We start from the raw sequence: 19,783 nt of genomic DNA on the forward strand, positions 1-19,783 counted from the left end.
TCACCCTCAAATTTTTCTCTCACTCACTCTCACTCTCACATTTCCGGCCCACTATTTAACATTTTGGATCTATTTCTCACTCTCACTCTCACCCTCACCCACTATACATAGCCTTAGCGAAGTTTGGGGAAATTCTATTCATACCCAAAAATTTTCTTTTCTTATCCAACATAAATTTTGAACATGAATGAACCATTATGTCCCACTATGAAATTACTAGTAAGGACATTATATTAAAAAAAAAAAAAAAAAAAACTCAATTTTCTCTCTATAACCAACATCTTATTTCATCAACCTCCTTCCAAACTTACCTTCATAACTAAACTCCAAACCCTAAACTAATTTTGTCATATCATCCAATCAAGGTTGTTTTGAAGAATGGAGAGTCAAATCGTTGTTTGAGAGCCTTCAAACGAGGGTTGTGTGCAAATTTTTTTTGTGTTCTGAATGCCATGAACATTTCTGGGTTCGCGTAGTATTTGATGGACCAGGTCCGAACATTTGCATTATATTCTGCAGGTGCCCACCGAATAGTGCATAAATGCCTAAAATTATCACACAACCCTCGTTTGGTGGGCACCTGCCGAATATAATGCAAATGTTCGGACCTATACCACATAACTGTTCATAAGGACAAAAATTAATTTCTTTGTGTTCATATTTGAAGAGGGTGGACTATTTCGAGTGGGATGTTGTGAGTGAGATCTACTGGCGCAACGACGAAAGTGGGTCGTCTTTGCGGGGGCAGCGGGAGCGGCAGGTGGTTCGGAGGGTGGTGGCTGTGTGATGGTGAAGTCTACAATTGGGTAAGGAGAGAACACTTAAGGGTGGGATGGTAATTTGGGTCGGGTAAAATGAGTAAATGTTCTATTTAAAAAGGTAATGTTGGGTAAATTGAGAAAGTTGGGTAAAATAAGAAAATTGTTAGGTACCAATACAACTACGCGGAGTTTTGTTACCATGCTACTCAAAAGCAAAGTCTTGGCATATAAATTAAAATAAATACAATTCAAAGCATACATATTTACTTATGATCCAGGTAATGGAACAATAATCAGAAACATGAATTTTGATAACAGAATTGTTAACAGTAATAAGAATAATAATGAAATTACAATAATCTATGTACACAAAATTATTTATATAAGAGAATGCAGAATAAAATAAAAACTGACTGATTTTGAAGATAGATTTCATCCCTGCCCATTTACTTGTATATCTTTAGGGGTTGATCCTCTCGGGATACAACAATGGATAAACTCAAGTTGAAGCACTGCAACTTTGGACTAAGACAATCTCATTTTATATTTGTACTTTCAGGAGAAGATTGATAAAAGAGACAACAAGAGACAACAAAAGAACAAAATGACAAAATGAGGGAAACTTTTATACTTAAATGGGAGGAGAATGAAACATACTCTGTGACTGCACTATACTTTCCCTGAAATGAGCCATATTCATAAACAAGAGAAAGTCTCGTACTCATAAACAATTTGAAATGGACCATTTGTACTGCATCGATTGTTCCATCTATTATGAAAACTACATTATATTCATAACATTTCTTAGCACATAAAGCATTCATTTATCCAGAAGTAGGATAGATCTTTATTTTGCCTTAAAACTTGGTTTCATTTTGATACCTTAGCATGTTCATTACTTGATCTAGGAGCAAATATGTATTGAAGAAATGGAATTAAATAAATCGTTATTACATGTAAAACATAAAAAATGACTTGAGTTGACAAGAAGGATTCAAATCATTTAACTCATCATGCATATTGATATCTTATAATCAGAAAAGAAAGAAAAATAAAATTAGAGGAAATAACAAGCAAGAAAGCAGGGCTAGATGTTTGTCAGTGACAAATAAACCAAACTTCTGTGGCTGAAGATGTCACAAGTATTAAGCTCAGAATCAGCCATATCAAAGAAGATGTACCAGAATTTGATTGCATGTGAGTATGTGACCATGAAGAGCTCAAATCATTGAAGTGCCTTTTCACAGGGACCATGCTAGACTTGCAAGTTCCAGACAGAATGAACATCGAACCGTCTGGTGCAGTGGGATTTAAGCGGGCACACTGACTACAAACCACTCCTTTGAGGAAAGAAATATATGGTGCATGTGGTAATATAACTTAACAATACATGGGGTGTGTAAGGAAAGTAAAATTAGCAGAAAGAAAACCAGGACTAGGAGTTAAAGTCAAGTGAAAAAGTAGCTAGCATATAAAAAATGAACATGTAAGCTTTAAGATTGTCCATATGAGTGTCTTTAAGTACTTCTTTGATGGCATCAAAAGAATGGAAATGCTTGATTCAAAACATTCTGTTTCTATGCACAAATATTCTCTCGTATTACAAAAAAGACAAAAGCGTACATTTCCGCTCCGAAGCATGAAAAAAGAAGCCATAATATAGATGAATATCTAGACAAGCTATATGAGCTTCAAATAACTACCTGCTAATTTTGCAATTTAATCCCCATATTTGACATGGGCCTATGAAACCAAATACTGCTGCAAATGTTTAGTTCTTTTCTTGTTCTTCAGTTTTCGGAATGCACATGACTCGATTTGTCTAATTCTCTCTCTACTTACACCCATCAGCTCCCCTATCTCTTGCAATGTCTTCATCCTTCCATCTTCCATTCCAAACCTCCATCTGATGACCTGCTTCTCTCTTGGATTGAGACTATCCAGTACTTTCTCCAAGTCCTGTTTCATGAATTTTTTCATCAACAGGTCTTCTGCTGTTTCTGCATCGGGATCTGCAATTACTTCCTGAGGAAAAAGACATGAACTCATCAGACAAGGAACACTTAGACACAACCAGGTGACAAAATGTAGGATGCAAAATTGCTATTTCATCTGAAGTAGAAATAGGACAGACCGAAGGTTTAAGATTCTGGTTGATCCCAATTTTCTGCTCCAGGGATCTAGGAGCTTTTGGAGTCAGTAGTACAGCAGCAAGCCTCTTCATTGACAGCCCTGTTGCCTCTGCAACTTCTTCATCATTAGGATGCCTTCCATTTAAACTATACAATTGCTTTTTAGCCTCTCTCACTCTATAAGTTGCTTCCACCATGTGAAACTGTTTCACCAAAAATATTACAAATGGAAGAGAGTATTATAAATGAAGCACTAAGATAGGCAATTTCAGCTGAAATATGAACCATAAAAATAATCCTCGCCACCTCAAAATTAATTTTACAAGGTATATATTCATGATTAGTAAAAGAAAAAATCAATACACTGAATTTTACCCTGTTTTGGTCCCACTAAAGTGGGGTCCCAAGGGGGGGGTGTGTTCTTTATGTCCTGAGCTTAAGCAGTTTTGCATAATTTACCCACTCAATAATCAAACCCACAAATCCATGCTTAACAGTTTACCATTGCACCATATAGGGCCCACAATTAAAAAAAAATGAATATGAAGTAAAACTCACTGGTAAGCGAATTGTCCTAGACTGATCAGAAAGAGACTTTCGAACAGCCTGTTTAATCCACCAGTGAGCATAGGTTGAGAACTTAAAACCCTTTGAAGCATCAAATTTCTCTGCACCTCTTACAAGGCCTCGACATCCTTCCTAAAAGTCAATCAGCAAGAATAAGTTATTATTCAAAGGTGGATGGATTTAGGAAAATAATTTCTTCCATCCTTCGTGAAAATATTTACATTAGAGCAAAATAGCTACATATGATGGGAAAATAAGATGAAATCATACCTGAACAAGATCTTGAAGATTCATCCCAGCTCCCTGATAATTTTTTGCAATTGATATAACAAGCCTTATGTTACTCTTAATCATTTTGTCTTTGCACAGAATACCATAGTTTACACGCTTCCTCAATGTCTTCTGATCAACTCCTGCTGCTGCAGCCCATTGTGCAAAATTGGGCTGACTGCCACATCTTTGTGAAAGCTCCTCCTGGAGCTTTTCTAGTTTCAGTAGTTCCTGAAATATATGATGATAATTGAGGCATCAGAATTCAGATAAAAGAGAAATATAAATTGTAAAATTAAGCTTAATTGTATAATATCGAAATGAATTTTTCTATTTCTCTATTTAATTGCGGCAAGTTTACTTAATGTTCTAAGATTGAAAATAATTTCCTTGAAATCTTCTCCTTTTTTTGTCAATGACATGATAACATACCAGATCAATCAAAAGTCAAGCAATAATTGTTATCTAAAGCTTCCCAGAAAAAGCCTTCTATTCTTTAAATTTTAATTCCATGAAATACATGAACTAGTATAGAAACTCAGAAAGTACTGGACATAAACAATTCTAAGCAATCTATCAAAACCAATCCATGGGATGTAGTATATTCTACATTCCATGATAAATCACATAAAATGGATGAAATGTTAACACAAGATGCAGATAGACATCAAGCAATACTTAATCCAGGGGTAAACCACTGCCAAAATGGAAGTATATTCTTACACAGTTCAGTGAAGGATGTGCTTTGTATTACTGAAACATTCTAATTGCTATGAAAGGGCAAATGAACTTTTTTCATAGCTCAATTGATGATACGATGATATGAGGGGGAGAGGAGGAAGGGGCGGTGTTATATATTGTTAGAAACAAGGTGGTTTCATGAGTAACACCTGTATTCCTTCTGACAGCTCAATTTCTTCGTTTGCAGTAAGAAGCCTAGAAGTGTGAGTAGTTGCTCTCAAGTAACGCAATGGATCGGAATGGTCTACATCTTGTAAAGAAGCACGCTTTTTTCTGCTGGTTGAACCAGACTTCACAGACACAACACTGGCAGCAGCCTTCTCAGCTGCTCTGGCTCTTCTGGCCTTTCGTTCTGGTTGACGGCTTGATCTTGCAGCTATACCCTTGGAAAGTTGCTCCTGCAGAAGTTCAAATTCTTCATTTGATGGCTCCACATCTTCAGACTCCTTTATGGAAAATTGAATGAAATGGTCTTCCACCAGTGCAGTTTCAGCTCCGACAGAATCTCCTATTCTAGAAGCTTGCTCGGTTTCTATATGCTGAGCCCACTTGAAATGGAAAAAATTGGTCTCAGGAAAAACCGGAGATGAAGTTTCTCCTTTGCCAGAGTGATTATTGCTAACCAGCAAAGCCACATCCTTTGCAACCTTGAGAGCCGCTTTTGCAAGAGTAACAGCTTCAGCAGCAGCAGCAGTTATTACAGCCTCTTCACTTGTAAGAAGAGTTTCTGTAGCTAAAGCTGCTCCAAAGTTCGCCTGATGGTAAACATCAAAGCTAATTAGATTCGTAAGCTTAACATATCTCATACATCCAAGAACTCAAACTGAGCAACAAAATGCCTGGAGTATCTCAAAATCAAGAAATTGCTCGAAAAATAAACCAGGCAATCAGAATTTGAAATTTTCAGAACAGTCTTTATTTTTTATTTTTTATTTTACTGAATACAGACCTAATTTGTGCAAGTATTCTATTACCCAGGATTTGGGAAATATACAGCTGAATATAGTGGAAGAAGATGATCAACCGTGCTCAATCCAAATCCTAAACAAAAATATATAAATAAATTGTGCAAGCTTATCCCAGGAGAGAGAACATTATGCAATGAGGAGCCTCCATCTTGGTGTGAAGTTTAAATTAGTAATTAGATATGCAATAGAACCATTCTGACCTCAGTGGGAGGACCGGCTGCCCCTGTGTATGTCCATGGCCGATTGGCATCCAAAGAATCGGAATTAACTTGTAAAGAAGGTAATCTCAGCTTCTCCATATCAAGCACAGCAGCAGTTGTTGCTGTTGATGTTGAACGTGATGTAGTGGATACAATATATTGTGTGCGGAAACAGATAGGATGTCTAGTTTTTGCTGCATATTTCAACCAAAATAAATCATGACAAAAATAGTGCAATACAAGTTTATGGGAATGAATATTATTAGAGTAAATTGATTGAGCACAAAGGAAAGAAAATTGACCTTGGAAGGGCATGGCAATGGTGGTGACCTCATCAAAGAAAAGTCTATGGGTCTTAACTCTGAAGCCGAGCACGGCGACTGCAATGGGCCTCTTCTTCTTCTTGTCGTTTGTGGTCGGGTAAGCAAGAGGTAGCGGGCTGAGAAATGAAGAACATAAGAAGGAGGAAGGCACGTTGGGAGGGGTGTGCTTGTGGGAATTACAATACCCAACTGATGATGCTGATGTTAATGCTGAAGAAATTGGTAAGATTGACATTTCTTTCCACATCTAAAGATTCAAACACACAGCATGATGCATCACTCAGTCACTTACTCCAAGGCGAAAACAGAACAAGTAGAAGAGAGGGTGCGAGAGAGCAAGAAAGACGGCCAGAGAAACACAGCAAGAAAGAGATACAGCCAGCAGAGAGTGCTTAAAACCGAGCCGTTTTCTTATCTTCTAGGATTTGGAATTTTCGACCACCCAAACTAAAATATGGGTGCCAAGGAGGCCAAGGGACAGTACACTTCTAGCATTATTTTCCGTATATTGTTTTTAACAAACTTTTCTTTGGGTTTTATAAATGAACTTTACTGTCATTTATCATAAAAAAAATTTACTGACGGATTTCTATGCAATATTCAAGATAAAATTCGGTTCGAGTTTAAAAAAGTTTAAGTTTATTTAATACAAGCTTATAAAGTATTGTTGTATAAATTTAGATTATGCCTCTAAAATGGGCTAGGTTGGGCCCTAAGAAAAGAGGACTTAGTCCCTACTCGGCCTTGGGCTTTTTCGGCCTTAAGGGTTGGATGAGCTGGGCTGAGCTGGCCCTATCTCAAATAGGCTAGGCCTAGGCCCTGCCCAAGAGTCTAGACACCTTCGAACCTATGGGCGAGCTACTAGGCCGGGTCCGTTTGATCCTACCAAAGGCATTAGACCACTCTTTGTTTAATTAAAATAAATTAAATTGATTAAAATGAGGTTTGAATCTATAACCCTATTAAGTTCTCAATCCATCATTATGTCATTTTTCCTTTTTTAAGATTCCATTTATATCTTATCAATTAGAATCCAAGTGGGTTATAGGGTAGTCCTTGGCCAAAGAATCCATAAGCCTTGTCAGACACTCCTCTGACCAAATATGCAATCTCTAATTGCGCAAAGCATACTAGGCTAAAAATGAGCTACCTCATTTGTAAAGTCCCAATCTAGGATCGCCACAGAGGTACCCGTCTTAAGGCTTCCCAAGAATATAATACATTTATCTCGAACGTTAAATCCTTGAGATTCCCTAAAACGAGTTAAGTCCTTTTGTTTGATAGAATACGGGTTGGATCAGAGTACAAATGCGCACATGATCTGATATAAATGCACTTCAAAATGTTTCACATTAAAAAGGCCAACCCATTAGGGTGACGAGTTTGAAAAAGACCCTAAAGGATATTTTATAAGAAAAAGACATCACTAACCACAAGTAGTAGAGATGTTCAAAATATATTACAACTTAGCGGAAGATAAAGAATAACAAAAGAAGAGAAAACAAGGTTTTAATGACAAAAATGAAAGAACATGGTAAAGAACCAAGAGACTTTGCAGATGTTAGACAAAGATATTCAAATGCCACGTCCAGACATATTAGTCCAAATTGTCAACCCAAGCGAGATCTGTAAGAAAGCAGGTACAGGGTAAACATCACATATGTTCATAGCTTCCCCTCTAGGGACCCTAGTTAGGTTTGAAAATAGTAGGTTAAAATATTTAAAGATATATAGCCACTGAGAAAGAAATTCAAAAGATTTCACTACAAAAACTAGCAACAATTATGATTGTTGAAATCCACAAGCTTTGAATATGAGCATGCAACCTTTCGTAAAATATTTCGGATCCGAGTTTAGATTTAACCTTTCGTAAAATATTTCGGATCCGAGTTTAGATTTTACCTGATGATTGAACACACAAAGGGACAACTACACTTACCAATCAAAATTTTGGTATCGTAGCGAGAGTAGCCATCTCTAGGTAGTGCCTCATAAGCTAGCTTCCCCAGAAGGACATTCGACTAGCTCGTCCATACAAACCCCTTCTAGAAGTTTTGGGAATCGAACCCAATGTTATAAAAATACAACCCTTTACTCTCATATTATCATAATAAAAAAACTATGCGATATGACAAGCAAAAACAATGCATTTTCGCACGCAATAATATTTATTATCATACATACACACAATAAAAGTCACATAGACAGGGTGTGAGGATTCCCCCTACCTGGAGTCCAAACTTAACGAGAGGATGAAGTTCCACAGCACCAACGTCCTTGTTTCTTCTCTAGGTAACTGGAAAGTCCAAATCCGACAATAATTCAGTCAAAAGTAAATTTTGACAGAACTTTGGCATGACATTTCCTTTCGGTCATACGTTGTCAAAAACTGCCAGAGACTAGTCTACTAAGACCGTATGTCTGTACTTTTTGGCCTAGAGTTTCTACTTAATTAAAGTCTAATTTTAATTTAAGTCTGGAGGTCAACCAATTAAAGTTCAACAACAAGACCATGTCAGGGCATAGGAGACTAGGGGAGCTATGGCCCAGTGTCCAGCACTTGTATGCTTATGCATTGAGCTTGACATCACATCATTCAGTTACTTTAACAAGGTGGTCTCAATCTGTTATTAAGTTGATTGATTAAAGTGCAAGTAAAGTAGATAAATACCAACTTGTTACTTTAATTGCAGCTACCTAATCGTCTACCCGCTTTGTAGCAATTCTATAATCCAATTTGTCATGCATAATTAGTTATCTCATTACAAATCAAACTTGAAAGAGAGAGATCTTACCCGGTTGTAGACCTCCTTAGCTTAATCTCTAAATCAAAAGATTCCTTAACTTAGAATTATCATAAGATTAAAGCCTAATAAGTACACAACTTAAAAGAAACTTAACCAAGGCTTAGGGATATAGGAAACCTTACCAAATACTTATTCGGATCGGATTGGGAAAACCGACAGAGCTTCCTTGCTATCCGCCTACGGTTTGATTGAGAACAACTCAACCAAACAAAAACTAGGTATCAAACCCTAAAGACAAGAGAGCGAAATTTGAGGGAAATGTTTTTGAATTGAAAGAAAGCGAGGAAATAAGGGTGGAGGGTCAGTATTTATAGGAGGGGGTATATCCTGCCAAGCCCTTGGTAGGGCTATGGTGGCTGCCTCCTAGGTTGCCACGTGTCCTAGTGGTGCCACCCAAAGCCACCTGGTTAGGGTGGTGCTTGGGCTGCACACAATTTTCTTACTGTCGTTCGATCTTCGATCGATGGCCAAGATCGCGATCCTCGTTTTCTATTTTTTTTTTTCTTTTGTCATTTCTCTAATTTCTTTCGAAATTCACTGAAAATTATCCAGTTGGCCGCAGTGAAATCTGAATTAAAATAAAATCGGTACTATTTTTCTATATTTTTAGTTTCTCCAACGATTTACACATTATCTTTAAACAATTGGAAATGCCTTTGAAAGTGCATGTTTACCTATTTTCTCCAATTACTTAATTCAAAAACCCTAATTTTAATTTATGAAAATCACTACAGGTAATCCATGCGTTGGAAAAATGTTTTCTTAGTCCCGTTGGATTCATCTCGTTTAGAACTATGAGGTCAAGGTCTTAAACTACGAAATCAAGGTCTCCAACTATTTTTACGATAGCAAAAACCTAATAGAAGTGTGTTTCCTTAATTTCTAAAAAATAATAAATAAATACTAATAACTCCAAATAAATTCCAGAAAATTTATATAAGCTCAAAATAAGGTGCGAGAAAATTCTAGGATGTCGCATCATTACCCTATCTTGGAAAAATTAAAATAGAAACATTAGAAAAAAAAATACTCTTGTCATGCCCCAAAACTAGTGACGTGATAACGACACCAGTTCTAGAGCTCTCAAGAATACGATACCCGTACTTCGAGCATTATATTCCAAAGTGCCCTAAAACGAGTCAAGCCCTTTGAGTGATAAAGATACGATTGGATCAAAGTTTTAGCAATAGTAAAAGATAATATAAATGTAGCAGTCCAAAACTGGGTATGCCACAGCGGCACTCGTTCCAACAACCTTGAAAGTACAATACTCGTACCTCGAGCATTCACTACAACAAAAATGTCGATAGATATCAGTCGTAGACTGATATTTATTTGGGTAGCCGTCTGATATAGCGAGTCGTGATATCTAATGTTCACATTTTAGATATCAGTTTTAAACTGATATGTAAATATTGTTTATATATCATTTTTCTTTTTCAACCTGATGTCCTAAATACAAAATGGATATCCAATTTGATATTATTTCTGATATCTATAAAATCCAAGTATTAATAGTATTGGTCAATAGATATCGTATTTGATACTAATACTGACATATAACCCGATATCAATATCATGTTTGAGGTAGAATATGATATAAAACCATGGTATCAATATCAGGTTTGAGAGAGAACCTGATATCAAACGGTATAACATTTCAGTTTTTAGACCAAAACTGATATTGTTTATTATTTTAAGTTTAAAAAAGGAATTTGAAATGTATGATATATATATATCAGTTTTTTTCACCTAAAAGGCATATCAATGAATTGAACATACAATTGTGGCTATAATTTGAATATAAGGGCAAAATGAATATATAAACACTGAATCAAAATTACACATTCATTAGAATATAATAATTGCATTGATAATTTCATAATAAAAATAAGTCAAGTATTACAAGCTACCAAACTATTAGAACTAAAATTAACGTCTAAAGAGTCATGCATATACCAAAATAACTAAGCTACACATCACCTACAAAGTATATATGACTCGAATAATAAGGGGCTTGTCACTTGAAAGGCTTCACTTTTCCTTGAGGCGTTGTCCATGTCGATAAGCAAATGCAAGAGGAACCAGCAAGCCTAAACCTGCTGAACAAGAAATACATTAAGAACAATTTTGCAACATAAATGAAACAAAATAACTAGAGATTTTCAATATTCAAATTCTTGAAGCTGTTCAAGCACCAAATTAAAAGAGGCATGAGACCAAACCTCTCTGCTCTAGCCTTTCTCTTCTGCTGATCCTCTAACTTTTTAGATGCTTCTGATCCATGAGATGTGGAAACAGTACCAAATCTGCAATAATTAAGATCCATGATTATTTCATTTTCTGAATCAACTGCACCACAAAAATCTATGAGCTGAAATAAAAAGAAAAGAAAAGCAACTTTAAACATAGGGAAATAGGACATGCTGCACATGCACATACAAAAAAAGTGCATTCTCATACCTTGTACAAAGCAGCAAGTTCATCCACCAACCTGAAACCATGCGATGAATTAATTAATATAAAAGATAAAGGATTCCATGTTTAATGAAAGCCTGATTTTATACTAAAACTACATTTAAACCATAACTCACTACACCCACCTACCCACCTACAAAGGCACACACAGAAGAATATCACTCTTAAGTAAGAAGATGCTCTCACCAGTAAAACAGCCATCATCATCAGCATGCATCCACAGAAAGAAGAGATAGAAAATGCTCCTGAAATGAGTTAATAAAAAGGCAACTAACATCAACATTTAAACTATTCTAACAACAATAAACTGCATGACTCAATTTACTCAAATGTATCATACTTTGTATTCTGCATATTATAAGTTACTTTCCATCTTGCTAATCTCTGCAAACAACATTTTCAGAACTATTTAATTAATTTAAGACAGTAATATATAATGCTATGCTCATTTAGACATATTTTTATTAATAAATGTAACAGATGCACATATCTTTTAAGTACCAAATCTGCCATAAAGAGCAATGGTAGTTTACAGCAGAATTATCAAATCAAAGCAAACAAAAAAGAGATAAAAAGATAAAGAAAGGCAAGATAAGAGTATTAAAGATAAAATGGAAACTGACAGCAGACTTGGCATTGCATTTCTTTTGGGTACATAACTCCAAAACCCTCTGCAAAATCCACCATACTAGTTAAAGAAAGGATACAATATGTAACAAACTTAGGCCTGACATACTCGAAGAAATAGACAATGTTATAAATTCAAAAGCTATTGCTCTCCACCTTCCCCTCCGTTCAACTACAAGCTTGTTATTATTGTTTATTTTTCTGTTGTAATAAAAAGAAAGAATTGCTAACTTGTACAATTGCTCTGACATGAAAAGGCTAAAAGGGAATTGTGCACATCCAATTGGGAGAGAAAAAAAAATAAAAATTGTAAGCATTTCCTGTATTTCCTTCATTGTTTAAAAATAAATATTGAGAGAGAAAAATGTTTTAAACATCTTATAATCCAAGGTCTTTTGAAGAGATAATGAAATCCATATATTGTATAGTAAATCATTAAAGATTAGATCAACTCAAAGAATTGAACTTAATTATGATTCTTAGTAAAATGCAATCTAGCAATCAATACATAAGTAACTTCAACACTAAACAATATGCTGCATAGGAACTTCACTTGCAAATTTTAAATGTACCAAATAAAGTAAGCAAGAAATCAAATGGTTTATCTTCATGCATGCTGACAGATGCAAAAGACTTCTGTGTAGCAATCTGCATTTTCTAGCTACATGCATCTGCTATATTACCTGTTCAAACACAAAAAAATGCAACAGCATACAATAAAAAATACCTATATGTGCTATAACCCAACATCATCAAAAGAAAGAGCTTACATACATTAAATCACTATATGTTCTATAATCCCTATATCTGAAGTGTAAGCTACATTGTAAAACCCGGGTATTATTCTAGAGAACCATTACTTCTTTTGTTGAAAGCTCTGTTTCAAGGATAAATAGAACCATATATCAAAGATTTATAACATCAGCTACAACTCAACCTTCATAGAAGCAATCAATCTTAACATTCATACACCCATTTGACTAGACAACTTCAACGTATGAAATGCATGTAGAATCAACTATGGTAAACCAGCCCAAGATTAGTTTGTATATGATATTAGGTGCATCAAATGTTTAAAACATACATAACTGATTATGATAGTTTAACAAGATCATGTCTCGATAATATTATTATTATTTCACAGTTAACTTACTCATCATCTTCCTATCAAAACTTTACCTAACAGTTCATAAACAAAGATAAAACAAAATAGAAAATACCTAGCAGCTCTCCCCATTATTTGGTGTCGTTGCAACCAACGCTGGCCCGGAGCATACAGCAGCTCTCCCCAATGTTGTTTTTCTCATAACCTCAAATCATCATTCTAGTTATAAGAAACATGATACATAATATTAAAACCAAACCATATAAAATATCAAATCCCAGACTTGAAGTGGCAAAGCATACAAAGGAATGTTTAAGCAATAGAAGATAAATCTTACCATATAGAAGATCGAGTACAAAGATAGGAATAAGAAAATAATAATACCCAAAACTAACAAAAAATCTTCACTTCTGCAAATGCTTAGCCCAAACAGAATTTTAAATTCTAAACCCTACACAAATCATATCCCCAAAACTGAAACCTAAAACTCAAAATAGAAATTAAAAAACTCAAGATAGGATTTCCTTACCTCAAACAAGTATAATCAACAACCTGAAACATAAAAACTAAAATTAACACAAAAAACTACACAGAAATCTAAAATAAAAACTATCAGTAAATAAAAAAACTGAGAAATAAAATTATCACCAAAAATGGTGGTGGCTCCGATGGTAGGGCAGTGGGTCGCTCAATTGCTGGAGAAAAAAAAAAGGAAATGAAAATCCATACTTTTATGTAAAACCCCAAAGACCTTGGTGAATGGCAGATCAGAGGGAGTAGATCTGAGAGATTGAAGAGTAGGTTGGGAGGTTCAGCGCACCGAGGAGAGAAGGTTGGTGGTGGCGCGAGACCTTGTTGCCACCAGAAACGATGGATTGCTGGAAATGGGTTTGACACATTTAGGGTTCGAATCGGGTCCTTGGCTGGTTGTTGGAGGAGATGGAGACCAGAGGGAGAAAGGGGAGGAGGAAGAGGCGACGGCGACGACGACAGTGAGTGTGTGAGGCTGATGAGCAGATAGTCCAAATCTCACTCACTAATTTAAAGTTTTGTTCTACAAAATGGAGCACACAGAAAACGCCCTTGTGAGCAAACTAATTTACCCAAAAATTCAGAAACTAATTTACCCAGAAATTCATACTTCACCTGTCGAAAGGATCTTCAAGCGGTGGCAGCGACGGCAAGAGAGAGGCTGGGGTGCGACTAGTCAGGTTGTTCTTTGACGTCTGTGAATGGAGAGGCTAAGAGTCAGAGGGTGAGAGAGAGACAGAGAAGTGAGAGTGACAGAGAAGTGAGAGTGAGAGAAACAGACGAACTCACAATGAAGTCTGGGAGTGGCGACGGCGACGGCGACGGCCACGATGAGTGTGTGACACTGATGAGCTGAGACAGTTTTTGCGAGATGGAATTTGCGAGAGAGAGACAGAGAAGTGAGCTGAGAGATAGACCTAGGTTTTTAATTTTTAGCATATCTGTATATGTCTCAAGTGTTGGGACTTGGGACTTGGGAGTAGGACAAAAAAATTTAAGTTAGGAAAAACACATTACATATCAGTGAGTTTGAGTGTTAGGATAAAAAATTATAAGTGTTGTGTTAAGATATCAGTTAACAATTTATACTGATGTCTTTATAAGTTCTTAGAAAAATGAAAATATTATATATCAGTTGAAAAAAATCATGTGATATCTAATAGAGTTTAGAAATCAGCTAAAAAATTATATGATATTATAATTTTTACAATATCAGTCATATTCAAATCTGATATAAAATTGGTGATATCTATTGACAATATTCTTGTAGTGATTAAACTCTCAAGCTCCTCATAACGAGTTAAGCCCTTTTTGTTTGTAAATCGGGTTGGATTAGAGTAACACATGCACTCAAGACATGAGAAATGCATTGATTAAAAAATATTTAAAAAACAAACCACCCGTTAAGGTATTTTAGTTTTTGACAAAAGCTTTGAGGTCCCAATCTAAAATCGCCACAGTGGCACCCATCATAAAGATTCCAAGAAAATATTCTCAAGATTCTCTAAAACGAGTTAAGCCATTTTGTTTCATAGAATACAGGTTGGATATGAGTTAAACTACACATACGATTTGTTTAAAAAGCACTTCAAAATAATTTATAATAAAAGCTAGAGGTGGGAATGGGTCGGTTCTTACCCGACAACCGACCCATTTTTTTGGCCAATATGCAATTGACAACCGACCCAACCAAGTTGGGTCGGTTGTATCTACCTGAGTCTTTGATGTCAGTTCAGTCGTCGGTTTTGAATTTGAGTGAAAGTAGAGCAACCAACCCGACCCACAACAACTAACTTTGGGTAGTAGTGAATTTTGGGCCTTTGGAGTTTGGTTGGGTTGTGAGGTGTTTGCTTGTGTGAGAATGGAAACAACCCAACCCTTTCTCATCTCTGCGACTTTGCCTCTCTCTAAGCCTCTCGATTCACATCATTTTCAATTCATTCTCTTAGTCTCAGCCCTAATTCTCTTATCTTCGCTCTCATCTTTTCTCTCGACGACGATTCTCTCACCCCTGCTCTATGCTATTTCATCTTCTCTCTCGCCGGTGAACAAGAAGCCCATTAATCAATGCTCTCTGATCTTCTCTCTCACATTACTCACTCTCTCAATCTCAGCCCTAATTCTCTTTTGTGTTGGGTGTTACGGCGGCGCTGCGTTCTGCAGGGAGAGAGAGAGAGAGAAAGAGAGCTTAGGCTGAGAGTGCAACGCTACGTTCTGTGTTGCGGCGACGCTGCGTTCTGCAAAGAGAGAAAAAGATCGGGCTTAGAAATAGAAAGAGAGAGAGAGAGAGAGAGAGAGAGAGAGAGAGAGAGCTTAGAGCTGCGGCAGAGGCAAGCGAACTAAGCCTTCAATGCCAATGGATCATTTTCTTCTAAGCCCTCATATTCTTCAGCTCCTCAAGTTTTTTTGTTTCTTTGTTTCTTTGTTGCTTTTGGTTTGGAATTGATTAGCTTTTGTTCCTCTAGCTTTGGGTCATGGTATTCTGATTTAGTTGTTTGATTTTGGAAGGGTTTTGCTGATTTTGGAAGGGTTTTTTCCTTCAAGGCTATATTTGAAGCTTGATCAACTGAGTTTGATTCCTGTTGTGACTTAATCAGTGTAGACATCGAAATTTTGATAAAATCAAATTGGTAAAAATTGCAAGTTTCACTATTTGACTAGTGCAAGCCATAGGCTCCACAAGTACACGTGGCACGTGACTCATCAAGATAAAGCGGGCCACCAAAGATGACCTGTGTTGACATCTGAGAAGTCCATCAATCAAAATAAGTCAAAAGGCTAAATTAATGAATTAATTGTCTTTAATTAGTTAATTGACTAAATTAATGCAATTGATTGATTAAATCTTCTCAATCAATGAGATTGATTTAAAACATGAGCTAAATTAACTCAATTAGACATTAATTTACAAATGAAGACTCAATCTCACAAATCAAGGAATTTGATTTAAATATCAAATCAAATCAATTAGCCCTAAATAAATCAAATTAGGGCTTAAATCAAGTCAATCCTACAAATTAGGGATTTAAATTGGGGATTTCAAATCAACACCCTACTTTTGCCTATAAACATGAGTTTCTTGTTCAGAAGAAGGGACCTCCAGACTTTTGGTAAAAAAGATCAGACAAATTTGCTGACCAAAAGGCAAACACCTAAACACTCAAAGATTCAAAGTTGTTCATGAAGCTCGTCGAGAATCAACAAGCACAATGCACACGTGTCGATTCTCTCACCACCAAAGCTGAAGAACCATTATCACATGACACACCTCGTGGTCAAAGATTGATCAAGATCAAGCCTCAACGACCCTTGATCAAGCTTCAACCGTTCAATAAGACTTGGAGATTCAACTGTTCGATTCAAGAACAAGTGTTCATCACCCTTGGATCAAGCACCACTTTGGAGATTGAATCAAAGGAATATTCTTGTAAAGAATAGACACACATAGATTGTAATCCTCAAATTTATAAATAAAAATATTTTTGTACACTTTTCTTGTGTTATTGAATTTGCAGGAAATTGTCTTCACAAATTTGGCACGCCCAATGGGACCATCTATGTCTCTCATCTCTTTCTCCAACACTCAAGTTTGCAATTACAGTCCAAAAAATGGAGTCCAAGAGGATTCATGTTGCACCGATGAACAAGAACAAGAAAGTTGTTGCCGCCTCAACAACGAGTAGCGACTCCATCGGCACCTTTACTTGGAGCAAATTAAGAGCCCTATTGTCAACTCAAAAATCGACTTCTATGGCTCTACCCTCCAAGAAGTGTGAATCGCAACCCAAGCATCAGCTAATCATTACTTTGGCATCGCTGGGGGCAAGGAGACATGCTTCACAAAGTACGGAGAAATGTTTGACCGACTCGAAGAAGGAGATTTCAGCAAAGTCCTTCGATTCTTTCTGCTCTACAACTGTGCAACTTATGATGACTGGAGTTGTGAGTGTCAAAGAACAACTAGCTCAAATGGCTCAGGCCATCACTAAGTTGAAGAGAAGGACATGCAGATCGCTTCTCTCATGAACAAGTTGGAGGTGCAACATTGCGAAAAATCAAATCAAAGTCCAAAAAATCATCAAAATAAGCCACCCAAAGCATCTACCTCCAACCAAAAGGAGAAATCAAAGGTCGGCTCTATCTCGGTGGCTTCGTTGTCTTTCCAACAACTTCAGGACATGATTGCAGATACCATCAGGACTCAGTACAGTGGTCCTTCGAGGGATAGGCTCACGTATTCCAAACTATACACCAAGAGGTTGGACAACGTGCGCATGCCAATAAGATACCAACCCTCCTAAGTTTCTGGAATTTGATGGAAAAGGTAACCCCAAACAACACATTGCCTATTTCATTGAAAAATGCAACAGTGATGGCACAAAAGGTGACCACCTTGTGAAACAGTTCGCTCGTTCTCTTCTAGGAGCCGCGTTCGACTGGTACACAAACTTAGAGCCTAAGTCCATTGATAGTTGGGAGCAAATGGAAAAAGAGTTCTTGAATCGTTTCTTCAGCACTCGCCGCACAGTGAGCATGTTGGAGCTCACAAACACAAAGCAGAAGAGGGATGAGCCAGTTCTTGACTACATCAACCGTTGGCGTGCGCTCAGTCTCGATTGCAAAGATCAATTCTCCGAGTTGTCAACAGTGAAAATGTGCATACAAGGCATTCACTGGGGTCTGTTGTACATCGTACGTCCAAAGGATCAAACCTCGCACCTTTGAGGAATTCGCCACTCGAGTTCATGACATGGAGTTAAGCATCGATAACCATGGTGAAAGAAATGAATCGTTTGGTGACCACCAAACTGAGGAATTGTTTGGAAACATGATAGACTCTTTCAAGAAACTCATTAGGGAATCGATGACGATTAGTATGACTCTTGTCAATATCGCATCTCGAGAGAAAAAAAAAAAGTCAAGAAGTTTGAGTTAACTTGAGGTCACGAGAAAAGGCGACCCATCTTAAAAGAGCTAGAAGAGAAAAAAAAAATCCTTTTCTAGACTCCAATGTTACCGACATACTCAAAGCCTTGCTCCAAAGGAAGATGATCGAGCTACCGGCGTGTAAACGCCTTGAAGAGTTGGATTGCATCGACAACCCAAAGTACTGCAAGTACCACCGTGTCATTAGTCATCTAGTGGAAAAGTGTTTCGTGTTGAAAGATCTTATCATGAAGCTGGCAAAGCAAGGTAGAATACAGCTAGATGATGTGGTGGAGTCAAACCACGCCACCGTCACTTTTGGAACTTCTAAGCCAATACCCTTGGCTACATCTCCAATGAACTTATCATCTCAACCAATAGGGGTAAGCTCAAAGATCCCCCGAGTAAAATCAAGTGCTGGTGTTTAGCGTTTGATCCTAAGTCAAGACAACGCAAGCAATGATGATCTTGAGACTAATTCATTTGACGAAGACAATGAAAAATGGACGTTGGTCACTCGAACCAAACAACGAAAGAAGTTTGTGCCTCGGCCACTAGTCCTCAAGTCAAAGATAGAACAACATAAAAGAAACTCTTGCCGACGTCCCAAAAGACATGGTGAAAAAAAAATCAACAAACAACAATGAAGTGGTCCGAGAGGTTGTGCAACAAAAGCCACTCACCCCCATCACGCTACTCGAGTTCTTTCCCAAAGGATTCTTGAAAGAAAATTTGATGAAGACTTCCTGCTACAAAGTTCAGAGTAGAAATGTCTACGGATCTACTTGAGAATGAATCCACTAAACTGATGTTTGCTTGCACGAGTTGAAATTGCAAAAGGCATCAAACGCTCCTTGTTTGCACGAGCCTAAACTGCGAACAACACCAAATCCAATGAAATACTCCTTGCATGCACGAGTAGAAATTGCAAAAGACATCAAACGCTCCTTGTTTGCACGAGCCAAAACTGCGAACGACACCAAATTCAATGAAATGTTCATCGTCCGCACGAGCCGAAACTGCAAATGGCACCAAATTCAATCAAACGCTCCTTGCCAGCATGAGCTTAAACTGCATATAGCACCAACTCGAACTACGTCATCATGATTTGATCTCTTCTTTTGAAGAGTATGTAGGCAGCTTGGAAAGTCACTCCAGGTTCAGTCACATCACCTGCACACACAAAAAAAAAACAAAAAAAAAAAACTGGGGTCACCTGTTAGGTTGAAACCATTCATTCAATTCAGTTGCTTTCATGTTGCAGAGTCAACACCTCCAATAGCCCTACTCGCTCCAACTACTCTAATAGTTCCACTTGTTCTTCTTGATAGGATCTGCATTAAAAAA

The 19,783-nt window shown here is 37.0% G+C and overlaps 1 protein-coding gene and 1 pseudogene across 1 annotated transcript; one reads left to right on the forward strand and one right to left on the reverse strand.

The window, feature by feature from the left end:
• Positions 1–2,269: 2,269 nt before the first annotated feature.
• On the reverse strand, positions 2,270–6,409 carry SIG2 (RNApolymerase sigma subunit 2). The gene is made up of 7 exons (XM_086229345.1): positions 5,942–6,409; positions 5,640–5,833; positions 4,621–5,226; positions 3,731–3,961; positions 3,452–3,592; positions 2,896–3,096; positions 2,270–2,786 (listed from the first exon to the last, which is right to left on the reverse strand). Exons 1-7 carry the CDS (start codon positions 6,207–6,209, stop codon positions 2,505–2,507), a joined length of 1,923 nt encoding a protein of 640 aa, XP_086085471.1. The 5' UTR covers positions 6,210–6,409; the 3' UTR covers positions 2,270–2,504.
• Positions 6,410–17,119: 10,710 nt separating this feature from the next.
• LOC147299935 (uncharacterized) lies at positions 17,120–18,864 on the forward strand (annotated as a pseudogene).
• Positions 18,865–19,783: the final 919 nt, after the last annotated feature.

Source organism: Dryas octopetala, chromosome 1 (assembly GCF_963921425.1).
Source record: "Dryas octopetala chromosome 1, drDryOcto1.1, whole genome shotgun sequence".
Classification (NCBI taxonomy): domain Eukaryota; kingdom Viridiplantae; phylum Streptophyta; class Magnoliopsida; order Rosales; family Rosaceae; genus Dryas; species Dryas octopetala.

What these genes read in the sequence shown, in the direction of transcription:
- SIG2 (XM_086229345.1), bottom strand. Translation starts at nt 6,209, where the DNA reads ATGTGGAAAGAAATGTCAATCTTACCAATTTCTTCAGCATTAACATCA. An exon ending in AGCTGTCAGAAGGAATACAG is followed by an intron (nt 3,962 to 4,620) that starts GTGTTACTCATG and finishes CATATATTTCAG; the next exon opens with GAACTACTGAAACTAGAAAA. An exon ending in ATCTTCAAGATCTTGTTCAG is followed by an intron (nt 3,593 to 3,730) that starts GTATGATTTCAT and finishes ATTGACTTTTAG; the next exon opens with GAAGGATGTCGAGGCCTTGT.